The sequence below is a fragment of the Mycteria americana genome, chromosome 3 (genome assembly GCF_035582795.1).
Source record: "Mycteria americana isolate JAX WOST 10 ecotype Jacksonville Zoo and Gardens chromosome 3, USCA_MyAme_1.0, whole genome shotgun sequence".
NCBI lineage: Eukaryota > Metazoa > Chordata > Aves > Ciconiiformes > Ciconiidae > Mycteria > Mycteria americana.
This window is the reverse complement of record NC_134367.1, coordinates 52,500,740-52,516,182: the sequence shown is the minus strand read 5'-3', so window position 1 is coordinate 52,516,182 and position 15,443 is coordinate 52,500,740. Positions and strand designations below refer to the sequence as shown.

Genomic DNA, 15,443 nt, shown 5'->3' with positions numbered 1-15,443 from the left:
TTCTGAAAGGTAGTTGGGAAAAAAATATTAGACATTAGTGCTAACATACATATAACAATGAGTTTCAGAGAATCCAACGATCCCTTATCTCCAAGTTTTTACCAAAAGGTATAAATGTAATTCAGCTTCAGTATTTAAACACACTTCCAAGCCTGTTGTGACAAAAATTTAACTCGATAGATGAAGGGACAAGAAAGAGGGGCTAACCAAAAGAATAACTTCAAGCAACTCAAAGGGAAAAACTCAGAAGGGCACATGCAGCTGAAGCAGAAGACAGAGAAGATGGGAAAGAAAAAGGCTGATTAGGTGGCAGTGCTCAAAAAGAGCTGGTTTCAGAGCTCTACAAAGGCTCATTTACATTGATCCTAAATTGACGCTACTCCCCCCCCCCCCCCCCCCAAAAGGCTCAGTTAATGAAGGAGAATGTTATTTTGCGGTATTATTACTGGTATTGCTTCCTGCATCTTTATTCTAGAATAAATGCATTTGAAAGGGATTTACAACATGCTAGTATATTGATAATATCCCTAGTAATTATACTGAAAAAGCTATCTTAGCATCAGTGTTTAATCAGTGCTCACCTATAACAGGATCCAAAAGCATTTGCAACTCACAGAAGGAAGTGGCACAATAGAGGATTGAATTTTAGCAGTCACTTCATTAATAGAAAATTACCTCGAACAAACTCAATCTTGCTTTGTATTACAGTATCTTGAAAGAGCAAAATGGCATGTTCTTTACTTATTTAATATCGTTAGCTATTCTCTGACATGCCATGCCCAGAAGCTTTTTTTCTCCCCAATTCAACAGCAGGTAAATTACAAATAAATTTGCTTAGGCATGGAAGACTTAAAAGGTTTTAAAACCTGGTTTCCTAGAACACAGAAAAGAAAAACAGTACCTAAAGATCTTTGGCTTGTTGCCCGATTATATTTGGTTAAAACTGCTCCAAAAAAAAAAAAAGTGTGGTTAAAAAGAAAAAAAAAAAAAAAGAAGAGAATGATCTCAGTAATCCCATCAATTGTTTTCCTACTAAGACAACTGTCTTAGTAGAATTGTTAAGTCCAACTAGAAAGCTTCACTCTCACTGTGTATCAATTATTTTAACAGGCAGGTCCAGCCATTGCACTGCTCTTGCTTGAGCCCTTAGCGCTGCCAATTCTCGGCCTGACCTCGTTTCTCTCATCACACAACCTTTCCAATTCACTGGGCTTGGATGACAACAGCTACCGGTACGTTCACTGCCCTGACTTTCATACGCTATGAACTTGCCTGGGAACAGTACAGCAGGCCTAAGCCAGTCATTCAGCAACAAAACCAGATCGCCTCCCCCATCCCCAGCTAGAACAGGAGCATATCAAAACCATTTCCTAACCTGTATTACCTACACACTTATATTTCCTTTCACAGCTCCATGACCTGAGGACATTTTCCATAGACAACTCTTTCAAGTCACATCATACAGCTTCCTCTGCCGGCTAGACTTCACATCTTATCCACCAACCTTATAATTTGAGAAAATAAAAACTAATATGATTCATAATATGGCAAAATTTATCTGATCAACTGTCAGTGACATTTAAACAGTTATCAGTTTACTTGAAATTAAGAAACAGGTTTTTTCCTGGTCTTTAAACAGAAAAAGTGAGAAAAATCCAGTTTTGCAAAAATGCCAAGAATTTTTCAGTTCTGCTATTTTTCTTCCTCTTTTCTCCCTGTTAAGTCCTGTTATATGCCGCTCGGTAATTGAGAAAAGAAACAGATTGTGCCATGAAAGCCGATCCTCTGCTGGACGATTATAGCAATTCTGGTTCTACTTCGCTGCTGGTGGAACAGTGCTGAGTCACTTGGAAGCCACACAATATGCTCACTCCTAGACCACCACAGGCATAGTCTTTCAGTGTGAAAACTACCGAGCCTTGAAATTGAAGCACATGTTATATTATCAGAGCTACACTCCCCAAGACCTCCAGCCTTATTCATGCTTTCATATATTTGGGCATCAAATGATGATCTGTTAATATGCTGCTGAGGCATATAACGGTTATCTTTTCACTATGCCGTTTCGCTTTAAACTATACAATAATTTGAACGTGTCCCAATTCCCCACTTTACCTTCTCAGTATTTTAAAGAACCAAAATCTTGATAGGAAAATAAAGTATTGACACAACATATTCTGAAACATTCGTCTACAGCAAGAGTTCAAATTGCAGCAGACAAATTATCCTTTGGTCAACATTCGATCAATGCCATTTTGTACGGCACTACTAGACTCTGGTAGGTAGTGGAAACATTAAAAATATTAACCTAGCCCATCAATCATTTTAGAAATTGGCAAGCTATCTGCATTGGGGTGCTGTGGTTTTAGGTGGGTTTTGGTTTTGGTTTTGTTTTTTTTTTGAGAGGAAAGAACTCATCAGCAACCTCTGCACATGGTGGAGATCACTGGGTACAACTGCATGCATCACCAGAAGACCATTTCAGCAGAACTCATCTTTGTAAGACCCAGAAAGCGAAAGAAGTAAACATACAGGTCTTACGACTCTGTCCCTTTATGCTGGCAACAGCCAACAGAACTTCCCTGCATGCATTCTAGAAGCATTTGCCATAGCTATAGTGAACAGGGAAGGGATCACAGGAGCACTGGTCTGGCAGAGCTGTGACTGAGATAAGGTAATCTAAGGGATCACATCCCTCTGCTGTGCTGTAGATTTTCCTTTGGTCACACACGACATATCTTAATTTATCTAAAAGCCTGAGGTGAGCAATTCATCACGTAGCTTATGTCCCAAATGTGACACAAGTGGCTCTGTGGAATGGAAGACTATCAGTAGCTAGGCTGAAAGAGGAGGGCATCTGTGAATTCGTTGATGGGCTAAGTATTACCTTAGGTCACTTCCCACTCACAAAGGCACAGGAATCATAAAAAGGGGGGTCAAGATGCTGTCAATTTAAACAGACACAGTGTTCCTCCAGAGAAAGTTAAAGTTCAGCTGCACGGCTGGCAGAGAAGCAGCTTGTGTTTGCTGCAACTTGGAAATTGTATAAATACGGGCTTTATGGCATCCAGTAATACCATTAAAGGTGATACATCCCATATAACCTGGAAAAGAAGAATTAAGGTTTTAGGAAGTTGTGTTTTACTGAATATGGCTTTCTTGGAAGACATAATACAATGGAGCTGCAAACTTGAGCTCTACATGTCACCCCTCTGCTTTTCTCAGCGCTGGTAACAACCACACAACTGAAATACAGTGGCCACATTGGGCATCACATATCAGGTAAGACACATGCTACTGAAAAGGGTCTAAAAGAGAAGATCAAGAATGATCGGAGGTCTAAGAAAATATGACCTGTATAGAAAAAATGAACAACCTAATTCAGCCTCAAAAAGATTCAGATTATACAACTTAACAGAAATGACAGCCAAACACTGAAATTGCTCAGTCTATAGATTCACTGAAGTTTGGTAGATGGGTTAATGGTAAATGGGTGTCTGTTGAGACAGACACAGGTATCACTCTTAGTGCAAGGCAAAAAAGAAACAGATGATGTCTTATCACCGAACTACTTGGTGTGTTGGTTGGGTTTGTCTGTTTGATGTCTACTTACTTGCAGTACCAGGTTGATTTACAGTTCAGATATGATTTGATTAGGTAAAAGAATACTTTGGTACTTAAATGCTCTCTTTTTGCCTCTTTCATCCTACAACACAGCATCAGACTATCATAGGAGAATGGCACTCAGGGCTGTACTCTGGAGTATTAGCATTTCCTAAGGAATCTTTCTGTCTTGAGACAGAAAGAAGCTTTTGACGCTAAGTGTAGACAAGCAGGTGCTTCATTATAACTCCCTAGAGATCACAGAATGTCCAACTCCTACAAAGGTGTGCTCCTTTAGTCCTACCATAAAGGCCCTTTGGCCAGTTAAAAGTCAGCATAGGAAAGAGCACAGGAAATAGAAGGGATTTTAGACTATAAATACAGTAAATCAGATTAGCTTTCCTTCTTACGGATTCCTTAAACATGCCACAGTCCTGTTTTTCTTCGGAAAAACCCTACCTGAATGCCATAAAACAAAACTGTTACCATCTATGAGAAGTACTTGATCTATAGAATGCAAAATAGTTCAATAATTAAGGAAAAAAAAAATCTTGCTAGAAGTTTTCTTTCATATGTATGCAAGACCAAAACATTTTTGAATTAAACACAGGCCAAATCCCTGTAATAAGCATCAAAGCAAAACCTTAAATAAAAGAAACAAGCTGCAGCATGGTCTGCAACACTGGATGCTAATTCTGTCCTTAGAAAGAATATAATATTAAGGCAACTCACAATCCTTTTAATCTACAATACTTTTAAATTTCAACAAATTCGGTAATCCCCACTGTGCTAATATGTGGCTATCTGCAAGTTTAACGAGAGCCATTTATGCATTTAGAAGCAGAATTTGACACTTAGATCTCAAGTGTTTCTCTAAACATTAAGTTTGTCACAACAAAGCAAAAGTCAGAGTTTTCCAGTTTCACATCATGCAAGCAAAGAGTTGTGATGTCTATATGTTTTTTTTTTTCCTGGACATTTTAGATAATAAACCTACAATGTTCCCTTCTCCCCATGTAAATTCATTACTAATTAGCCAAATAGCTAAACAGGGCAGCCTGCTTTGCATAAGATTTAATTAGTTTTAATTATCCATTAAATTAAAATGTGGTAAATTAAGACCCCATCCCATGAGCCACAGAGGCTTAAGCAATTTGTCACTTACCCATTCTTGCATAAATCACTTGGGCTGTCAAATACACAGTATTATCTCATTTCAAAGATTTTCAGATTTATTACCAAGAGATGAATGGCATTTACAGTGAAGTCCCAACATTAAGATTTGGTTGTAACCAGCTTTTAGCCATTCTACCCATTCATACACTTTTAACAGTAAATGTCCATCCCACTAACTTAAATAGAATAAAAATAAATCAGCAAGAAAAGTATATGTTTAATGGTTTTGTTGAACTAGGCTAGATTCCCAGCATCCTGCACAATGACAAGTTCTAAACATGTATTCTCTACAAGATATTTTGTGTCAAAGAACACAGGAAAACCCACCATATTAAAAGAAGCCAAAACATTCCTACAAATAACATTCCTAACAAATAACACCCCCCAAGTCACAATGTTCATCATTGCTACAGAATGGTCACACGCTGACTTTGTATCTTTCCTCTCCATAGCTGGGCAGGGATTAAGTTTTAAAGAACATCAAGAAATGTGGCTGAAGTCTACTTCTTCTCCTGAAGTAGTATTTTTCTGGACACCTGTGTAGTGCCAAAGGTAAACTAGATTCAACACAAAAATGGACCTGAGACTTCCAACCCCTTCCCACACTAAAGACAACACAAACCCTCCAAGCTCACATGAGCTTGGCCATCACATCAGCTAGGCCAGCCTAGCCGATTTCAACCCAGTTGAGTATTCTCTCCTCAAAACCAGTGAACGAGACACTGTAGATAAATATCGTAAAATCTGCTCCCACCCAAGTCTCACCCTGAACTGATGGAGATCAAACAGCAAATGTCCTTATCAAAAGCAAAGCTTGTATCTGCAACATCTCCTGTGAAAGTGATTTCTTCATAGAATGTGCAGTTTCCTGAATTTCCTTCAGCATTTTTAATTTACTAGTGAAGGTAAATACTTTATGAGCAATCTTAGGCTGATTTTTTCATATCAGTAGAAGCTGTAGGAAAATTAATTGCTTTTGGCAATGTCTAGCATACTATAACTTAGGAAGAATCCTAAAATAAGAGGTTTAGAGTGAAAAAAAGGAAACCACTATGTTATAGGACTTGAAATGCATGCTGGCCTCCACTTTCAAATCAAAGCCAGCATTATTAAAACATTGAACAAATATTTGTAATGCACTGGTGTTAAGGACCAAGTAAATTAGCTTCTGTATTTGACTTTTTCAAGTTATATTCTTAATTAACATAATTCACTCCACACATAAAAGCTACCACTAACAAACACACCTTACTTAGCCATTTTCTGGATACATAACAGCAGAGGAGCTGTAGATCATCAAACTTCCATTAGTTAAACATATTCTAGGTTTCTGCTCGCTGTGTTAACCATAAATGCTTAAGAAGTCCAGTTCACAAAACTGATGGCTTTACGACCAAAGAGATGAAGAGCCTGCCTAGCCCAGTATTATGGGCACTGCCACACTGGGGAAGCGGTCTCTACGGCCGATTCATAACTAGTGCCTCAAGTTCTCAATAGATTCATACCCCACGACAACCAAAGTCAACACAACTGTCCTGGAGCTACCCATCATGCGGCAAGATGCTCTTACAGAGCAGAAAGACCTAAGGCCTTACTTCAGGTGGGCTCTATTTCTCCTTAAAGTAGGCTGGAACAACTGACAAGAAGAGCCTCTGCCTGTGTGAGGCCTGACTAGCAGCAGGAAGCACTGGTGTTCCTGTACAGGAGGGAGGTACACCCCCCTTCCTCTGGAAGCCACGTGCATTGCTCATAGGACACATCACAGAGGCAAAAAAGGTTGTACCTACTACTGATTTTAACTGCCTTAAATCTCACTATGAAGCTGATTAAGGCAAAAAACATCCATAGAAAATTAGTACCAATGCACCAGGATGGTACGTGCTTAGCCAGTGCAGTTACTACAGAGTCAGATGGGATGGATGAGCTATGCTTCACGAAGATCTGCTTCCGCCATGAGTGGAGAAACCTGCTGTATCTTAGAGACAAAAAGGAGAACAGGGCTTTATTGTTTTCCATACAGAAAAGGCAACTACCAGCAGGAAGCTGACAAGAGCTGCATCTATATCAACAAGTCAATGAGTGGACAAAATCTTGCAGAAGTCACAAGGCCTGACTCCTCCCTGCATGAAAGTCCACTCTTGTGATGGAATGGACAAGTAGAAGTACCGAACCTCCACTCTCATGGTGCAAGTGCTGACAACACCACAAAACTATTACATATGTCCTGCTTCTCACAGTGACCACCGCTGGAGGGAAGATATTTCCTAGCCCTGGCTGTTGGCAAGTGGGCTCCCTTCCCTTTGTGGAACAACAAACTATCAACAACACTGTCATGCTTACCTGCTACCTGATAATGTATTTTTAGTAAGAAAATATCTTGATTAATCTATCCACTTTCCCCACAAAAGAAAACATCAGCTTTACGATAACTTGGCGCCTAGTGGAAAGTAAGAACAGGACAAGTGTACATGATACTACTTCTGCACTCTCCCAACAGCCAACTATTTTCAGGTCAGAAGACTTTGTGAGCTTGAAGAAATCCGTGTATTTACTGGCACCCTTTCCTTCAATGGATCTCTTCCAAGTACTTGTCCAGACTCTCCTTGTAACGGTATACACTTCTTGCATACACAACATCCCCCAGCATGGGAATAGCCCTACTACATGTTGGATGAAGAACTGCATCCCTTTGTTTGTTTTGAGCCCAGCTCCTACTAATTAGCTTATAGCTGCTGTACTGGAAGAGGCAGTGAGTATTCAACCCCCTCTCCAAGCCATTTAATGATTTTATAGGTCTCTCTCATACTTTTCACCTCAGTCATCTCTTTTCCAGTTTTGGCCTCCTCAATAATTCCTCATACAGAAGCAGTACCTTTGTTCAGCCCTGCTGCCCTTCTCTGAACTTTTTGCAGTTCTAATGCATCCTTTTCTGGATGAAGGGACCAGAAATGCACACTTTCTTCCTCTGTTGTCTTCCCTCAGGTACTAGAACATTTTCAGCACTTTAGCGGTACTAAAAATAGTAGTAGAAACATGCACTTTCATCTAGTTAGCTTTCCAATTTAAAATTAATTAAAGTAGAAGTATTACTGGATTGAAGTAACCAATAATTATAATTCAATATTATTTATTATGAGTAATTTAACATCAGGATCAGCAATAGGCCTATTATAACAAGCAGACTGTAAGAAGAGGATGTAACAAAAGCCATCCCCTCTAACTTTTAAAACACAGATACAAATCCTTAGTACAGATTTCAATTATAGAAAATTATTTTCACATCATTACGATCACATATATGTATGATGTACTTTGAGGCAAGGACTCAGCAGATTTCCGCAGAATAAATAAATACATCTTGGAGTAACATCTGAGTGCTATATTTGTGTGCTGGTTTTGGCTGGGATAGAGTTAATTTTCTTTATAGTAGCTAGTATGGGGCTATGTTTCGGATTTGTGCTGGAAACAGTGTTGATAATACAAAGATGTTTTAGTTGTTACTAAGTAGTGCTTATACTAAATCCAGGACTTTTCAGCTTCCCACACTCTGCCAGGTGCACAAGAAACTGGGAGGGGGCACAGCCAGGATAGTTGATCCAAACTGGCCAAAGGGCTATTCCATACCATATGAGTCATGCTCAGTATATAAAGCTGGGGAAGAAGAAGGAAGGAGGGACATTTGGAGTTACGGTGTTTGTCTTCCCAAGTAACGGTTACACGTGATGAAGCCCTGCTTTCCTGGAGATGGCTGAACACCTGCCTGCCATGGGAAGGAGTGAATGAATTCCTTGCTTTGCTTTGCCCGCACGGCTTTTGCTTTCCCTATTAAACTGTCTTTATCTCAACCCACGAGTTTTCTCACTTTTACCCTTCTGATTCTCTCCCCCATCCCACCAGGGGGGAGTGAGTGAGTGGCTGTGTGGTGCTTAGTTGCTGGCTGGGGTTAAACCACGACAATTTGATATGCACATTTAAGCAACAACAACAAAAAACCCAAATGCTGTGGCTGAGTGAGCGTGCTAACAATTGTGCCTTGCTAATAGAGTGAGGAACCTATTCCACTTTTAAATACACACAAGTCTAACGTCTGTGCAAGCTAACAGGCCAAAATTCTGAACCAGCAACAGGTACAATGATTAGAACTAGTGTGCAGAGCACCAACCACTTAAGATTTACATTCTCAACTGCCAAAAATGCACTTGTGCACAGCTGTCATTTATATTTATTGTATGACTAACCCTTCTAGCCTCCCTTCTTACCACCATCTTTTCTTATCCATTCCTGCTCCCTTGTGTAATACAGGCACTTAAGAGTACTTGATCCTTATTCATGTCAAAACAACATTCGCACAAATTAGACAATACTAATGAACTGTAACTCTGCTTTCCTCCTCACTCAGCTTGCTGTTTTTCCAACCCTGTACTTAAGGAATTCTTGTGACCTACACTCAAACATCGTGTCTTTTACATTTGTTCACTAAGGGCTTTCTAATCCTAAAGAACCACGGTAAATTCTTGAGGGGGTGACTGGCAAGCTTTTACTGCTGATTGGTGGGTTGCTATCATTTTTAGACTTGGAAGGTGTCAAGAGCATGTTGTCCGAGACCAGCACTTCTTTCTTGAACCGTAAAAGTCTGAAAAGAAGGCATGATATCACTCTACAAGGAAATTATCTGTTACTCCTCAAAGAAGGTTGTGGTGCGAAAAGAAGCTCCAGTATGCTGTGTATTCAGAAAGCCTCAGCTTGAAGTCATTGATCTTTTCAGTTATACGCATCTCATCTATGATCTCAAATAAAAACTATTTTTTGTCTCAAAAAATGAGACAACAATTTTAATGAAACATCTTGGCACTCAAGAAACCTCACTTCCTTTTTATCTTGGTGGCAGAGACCGTCCTAGTTGTACTGGTGGATACCCCTTTCAGGGCATAGCCTGGCGAACAGCTTTGAACAGAACATGCTGCTGGCACCTAACTCTAGCAGCCTCCAGCTGCTTGCTCCTACTCTGGCACTGGGCGTTTAACTGTGCCAGCACAGCATTTGTGCAGCTACATTGCAAAGCAGATCAAGGATCTGATCCAAAGACAAATAACTTCACCAGAATTATTTTTTTAAAAATTCAGATCACTTCCCTGATGTCAGCCACCAACCAACTGCATAAACCTTTGTGCTGGCACGGCAAAGGGAAAACCTGTTGTGACAGCCTTAAGAGTGGCAAAGAGCACAGCCAATGCTACTTGCCACTTATCATTCACACTGAAAAGATATTGGATGTCAATTAGCATTCTTTTCAAAGCCCGTACAAGACAGTCTGCCAGAGGCTGCAAGGCAAGAAGTTAGATGTTTCTAAGACTCTAAGGGATAAGAAAATGCACACCTAGTCAGTATGTACAATATAACATGCATGCACAAATATGGTCAGTTGCGATAGCATATGAATTAACTAATGACAACAAAGTGAAAGATTCCATCCACCTCTTTGTCACAAAGTAGGTAACTTTTCAGAACAATTGGAAGGAACCCAATGATCCAGTGACAGTCATCATGGTGAGACACCTGCTTTTGATTAGAAATTAGTTGCCTATAATAAAGTCCCCAAAGCAAACCAACACCCTCCCCTCCCCCTTTCTGGAGTCGCAAAAGTGAACCAATATGATACTGAACTTAGAAAATCAAGGTTTCACAAGCAACACTGGAATGAAAACAGAAACACCGATCAGCTTTCAGGCTGTTCTTTAGAACAGGATTCAGCTGCACCCAGCCTATCCAGTATCGATCTCACCCCACCACCCGGGCAAACCACACAGAAAAACACCTTAAACCCGGAGGAACAGAAGACAAGAGCATTTGAGGAACTCTAAGCAAGGCATGGCTTTGAGATGGAGATAATACGCTTTAATGAGCTTAACCGCCACAGGGGGATCCACCGGCCCAGAACACCGACACACGCCCTCCCTCCGCAGCTCTGGCCCCCACACCGCGGGGCTGGGCAAGGCCGGACGGCGGCAACGTCCCCCCGCCAGCCCCGCAGCCGCCCGCCCCGGCACCCCGACCTTTCCGCCCCGCTTCCCGGCCCGGGGCGGCCCCAAGGCTGTCCCCAGCGCTAGAGGCCGACGGTGCGGCTACAACGGCGGCCGGGCGCCGCGGGCCCCGGTCCCCCAGACGGCGGAGGGACGCCTACCTTCACGGCTACTTCCGGGGCCGCGTCGACGGCCAGGGCAGGGGGGGCGGCGGGCGGCGCCCGGAGGTGCAGCACGGCATCGCGGCTGGCGAGCACCGCGGCGCGCTGGGAGCCGCCCTCGGCCTCGGGCTCCGAGTCGGGCTCCGAGTCGGAGCCACCGTAGGAGGCGAGCGCGGCGATAGCCGCCGACATCTTGGCGCGGGGGATGACGGGACGAGCAGGTCCTGGCAGCTCGGCGAAGCTGGCCGTGTCCCTTCCCCCGCAGAACGAGCGGGGTGGGGCTGCACCTTAGAAGGTAGCTCATTAAAACGGAAAATACGCTCTAAAGGACAAATTATGGTCTTCTGTGGGATATACAGGCGTTTGAGGGGGGAATCTTCTCCCTTTGCTGTTGTTGGCGCTTAACCTTTCAGGACTCCCGGGCGGGACTACAAGCTCCAGCATGCAAGGCGGCCCCGGCCGGCCCGGGCTCGGCCCCGGGCCCAGCGGGCTCTGCGGGGGGGACGGCCCGGCGGCACGGGTGCCGTGGCGCGGCTGCCGCCGTCCTGCCGCCCGGGCGGAGGAATTCTATGGCGCCGCTCGTGCCGGGGAGACGAGCGCGAGGGGGAACTTCCCGCTGCCCGTTCCCGGGGAACGCGTGCTGGCCGATCACAGGGGCGCGAGCCCGACCGCTCGTCCGCGCCCGGCGCCGCGCTCCCTCCCGTTACGGCCTGTCACGGGCGCTTGGGGTTTCCCCCCGCGCTCGCCTGCACCTTGCGTAACGGCAGGGGAAAACACTCAACAGAGAGTGAGCGCGGTGGCTCCTGGGCGCCCGCCTCCTCCCGCACACAAAGGGTTTTCGCCATCTCTTCGGCAGAGAGGCGGCAGTAGAGCGGGCCGCTGCGCAGCCGGGGAGCCCGGCACCCCGCAGGGCTGCCGCCCCCCCCCCCCCCGGCCGGGGCGGGGCCGGGCCCGGCGCCGCGCCCCCGGCGCACGCCCCCCCCCGCTCCCACCGCCTCGGCCCGGGCAGCCCGGGGGCGGGCTGTGCCCCAGGGAGCCCCGCCCTCCTCGCTTGATTGGCCGCCAGCAGCCGGCTTTGGCTACGTCACAATGGCGGGCCCCGCCCGGCCCGTGCTGGGGAGAGGGAGCCGGCGAGCCGGACTGTACCACCTGCCGCACGCGGGGTGGGGTGGGCTCCCTTCGCCTCCCCTCCCCTTCCCTCCCTCACGTCGTGGGGCTGGGGGGCGGCGGCGCGTGGACCAGCCCGAGCATCGTGCAGGGGGGGCCGGGTCCGGCGGCCGGGTAAACAGCCCTGCCCCCCTGCCTGCCTCCCTCCCTCCGCCTCGGCGCGCCGGGAGAGGCCCCTCCCCCCGCGCGCACACACACACACACACACACACACACACACACACACACACACACACACACGCGCGCGCTGTCCTGTGTCTATTGTGAAGCCTTCGGGGGAGCTCCGCGCCGCCGCCGGGGCCGCACGCGCCCCCGCCGCCTCCCCCCGCCCCCAGCCCCGGAGCCGCCGGCCGGCCGCGGCGCGCGCGGAATGGCAGGCGCCGCCTGAAGTTCCAGCGCCCCAACGGCCGCGGGGGCAGCGCGAGGCGAAGGCGGAGGGAGGGGCTGAGGCGAGCGGCGTGAAGGTGCGAGGCGAGGGGAGGCAGCGCACGGGAGCCGGGCCGGCCAGTAAGTGCCCCGCACCCTTCCCTCGCGGCCCCCGGGGCGGGCGGGACCGGCCCCCGCCGCCGAGCCCGCGCCCCCGCTCCCCTTCCCCGGCGGTGCGAGACGTGCCTGCCCCACAAAGGGACCGGCCCCCGCCAGGTGTTGGCCCCCTCCCCTTTGTCCGTGTCCGTGCCCGTGCGGGGGGCGGAGGGGCGGAGGGAGGGAAGCACGTCGCGGCCGCGGAGCCCCTTTCCCCCGTCTCCCCGCCGCCCCCGCTAGCAGGGGCAGGAGGGGGCGTGTTGTGAGGCGGAGGAGCGCAGGGGGCCGCACTTGTGCCGGAGCGCGGCGCTTTCCTCTCCCTCTCCGCGCCGCCCAGACCGCTCGCCCCGTGTGCCCGTACCCGGCGAGCCGGCGGCGGCGGGATCGCCCGGCGGGGAAGGTGGGGCCGTGCGGGGCCGGGGTCAGCGGGCAGGCGGCCCGGGCGGGGGGCGGCGGGGGTGACGTCAGCCGCAGCCAGGTGCGAGCGGCTGGCGCCGGGCCGGGGTGAGGTGAGGTGAGGTGCGGTGCGGTGAGGTGAGGTGCCCTCCGCTCCGCTCCCCTCCCCGCCGGCCGCCGCCGCGCCGTGGGGGTGACTGGGGCTCGGGAGAGCAGAGGTGGGGACGGGCGGCGGGTTTGCTGTTCGGAGGCGAGGGGATTCGATCCAATTCACGTCAGGTCTGCCCGCTGGAACACTGCTACCATTGTTAGGCTGGCTTGGAGATCGCGGCTGGCTGGGAGCAGGAGAAGCACGTAGGTTCCAACTTCTCCGGCCAGCAAAACGCCTTTCTCTGCGCCCGCTTCACTCGCGGACAGAATAAATAGAAAGTACAGAGCGCTGAAGGGCTAGCTTTAATGCCAGGTATATGCATTGCGTGCGCTTGCACCTGGAGCAGTACATTGCCATGACTTCCTTTCATGCTGCATGTGCTTTCAGAATTACAGTGAACATACAGTGACATCTAATTGTGACACAGTGGCATTTAATCAGATTAAATGCTCTAGTTTGATTTTTCCACCCTTTTCAGCAGTCACGGTTTTAAACAAATGCCTTATCTTGAGAAGATATAACTTGGATTCTTCTTGAAAAAATGATGGAATAAACGTAAGGGCAAATAGAAAGTGTTCACAGCATGGAGTGGAGCAAGGTGCTGCATTTAGATCCGTTTTATTAAACACGGACATGCCTCTTCTTTGTATGCTAGGATCAGGATTTTAGGTAAAAGTCCCACATTTTCAACACTGAGACCTTTCTTTTGTTTACATCTCCAACAGCTGAAATATACTACCTTTAACTAGCATTTCATATGGCAATGAGTTGATTTTTTCTCTTAAATATGTGGATGATGAATCTCTAAGTAAGGAAAGCTATGTGGTGCTTCACATGAATCATTGCTTGTTAATATCAAAAGTGGATCTTCCACTGCGGTCGATTAGTTTATTGGCTGTAATTGTTAGTTGATTCCATATGACTGCATTGCTTTTTCTCTTGGCATGCAGATGCTGGGTCTTGTCTGAAGTTGAAAGGTGCGCTTCCTGAAAAGTGAAATATTTCAAGATCTATTTGTGCAACTAGTCTGTGATATTTTATCTGGAGAATTGTGTTGAAAATTATTAAACTAATTCTGCTTTGTTATCCTTGAATCTGAAATGTTTAATTGACAAAGCTTTGATAGTTTGCTTAAGCATGTTCAGCTACGTTGTGTCCAAGCATCCTAGATCGCTTGCCAGTAAAATTTAATCATTTGAGATTCTAGATGCTTTCATTATAGAACCTATGAAAATCACTTACTGGTTTAAATTAGTTGCCTTTCTGGTACCATCAGGCTAGTGTATAGACAAGCACACAAGAAGGCATTTAGTGGAATGCCATCTGAAGTTTCTCTTTGCTTAAATTGTAGCAAAGATTAATTTTTAGCAAGGATGCAGATGCCATTTTTGAATATGAAATACTGACTTGACTACGCTTTAAAAGTGTAGATGGGTAATACACATGGTTATCTAAAATCTGGTTTTATTGAAAAAGCTGAGGAATTGCTGCTCATCATTTGTGTCGAGATATGTTAACACATAGTGACTATTAATTGAATATTTGTGAATTCAAGAAGGGGTTGATTGGTATAAAACAACTCAAGACAGGGATACAGGTTTTAAAAAAACTATTCTCATTGATTATTGTATGCTGTAAGTATGTTCTTTTTTAGTTGAGTTCCAGTAAACATATTATGTTATGTATTGGATGCTGCTGGTTCTGAAGGCAGGCTGGAGTAGTGGGTGGAAGATGATTTGGGTTACTTGGCTTTTCTTTCCATCCAGCTTTTCCACTGCTGTTTTTCCTTGCAGTCACTTTGCCTCTCTTGCTTTCATTTCTCCAAAGAAAGATAAAAATGTCCCGCTTTGTACAGCACTTTTGCATGTAAAAAAGGCCTTTTGGCACCTGTTTTGTTACTACTCCCGATGGTGACTACTGTACCAAGTATTACCATGTCTTCCTTTTTTCCCCAGGTGAAAAAGCAAGAAGTATTTTAAAAGAGTAGTTCCTTGAGCAGTATAAGCCTGGCTGCTTACCCTTTTTTTTTCTTTTTCTTTTTTTTTTAAAAATCTCACGGGTGATTGTAACCTCTAATGGAATTTTTTTTTCCTATTTGAAACATTTATAGTCTCATCCTTTTGTGGATCATCTAATGTCTAATAAGGTCTTAATGCATACTGCAGCCTTTCCCTTGGTCAGGACACTGATAGCATCTTGATTTCATGAACTTAGCATTTTCTTAGGCAATTATCTTTGAGACCTTTA

The 15,443-nt window shown here is 45.9% G+C and overlaps 2 protein-coding genes across 6 annotated transcripts in view; one reads left to right on the top strand and one right to left on the bottom strand.

Moving 5' to 3' along the window:
* CDC40 (cell division cycle 40) overlaps positions 1-11,853 on the bottom strand; it is a 44,061-nt gene extending 32,208 nt beyond the window's left edge. The window contains exon 1 of the mRNA XM_075498555.1: positions 10,961-11,853. Within this exon, the coding sequence (XP_075354670.1) occupies positions 10,961-11,152 (192 nt within the window). The 5' untranslated portion in view covers positions 11,153-11,853. The remainder of the gene's footprint in view (positions 1-10,960) is intronic.
* A 235-nt stretch (positions 11,854-12,088) lies between these two features.
* The window catches only part of WASF1 (WASP family member 1), a 107,094-nt gene continuing 103,739 nt past the window's right edge, over positions 12,089-15,443 (top strand). For 3 of the 5 annotated variants that reach the window (XM_075498530.1, XM_075498531.1, XM_075498529.1), the window contains exon 1: positions 12,091-12,634. The gene's annotated coding sequence lies outside the window, so the exon portion shown is untranslated. Of the gene's footprint in view, positions 12,635-15,443 lie in introns of all 5 variants that reach the window. The other 2 variants (XM_075498535.1, XM_075498532.1) reach the window with 2 other exon arrangements.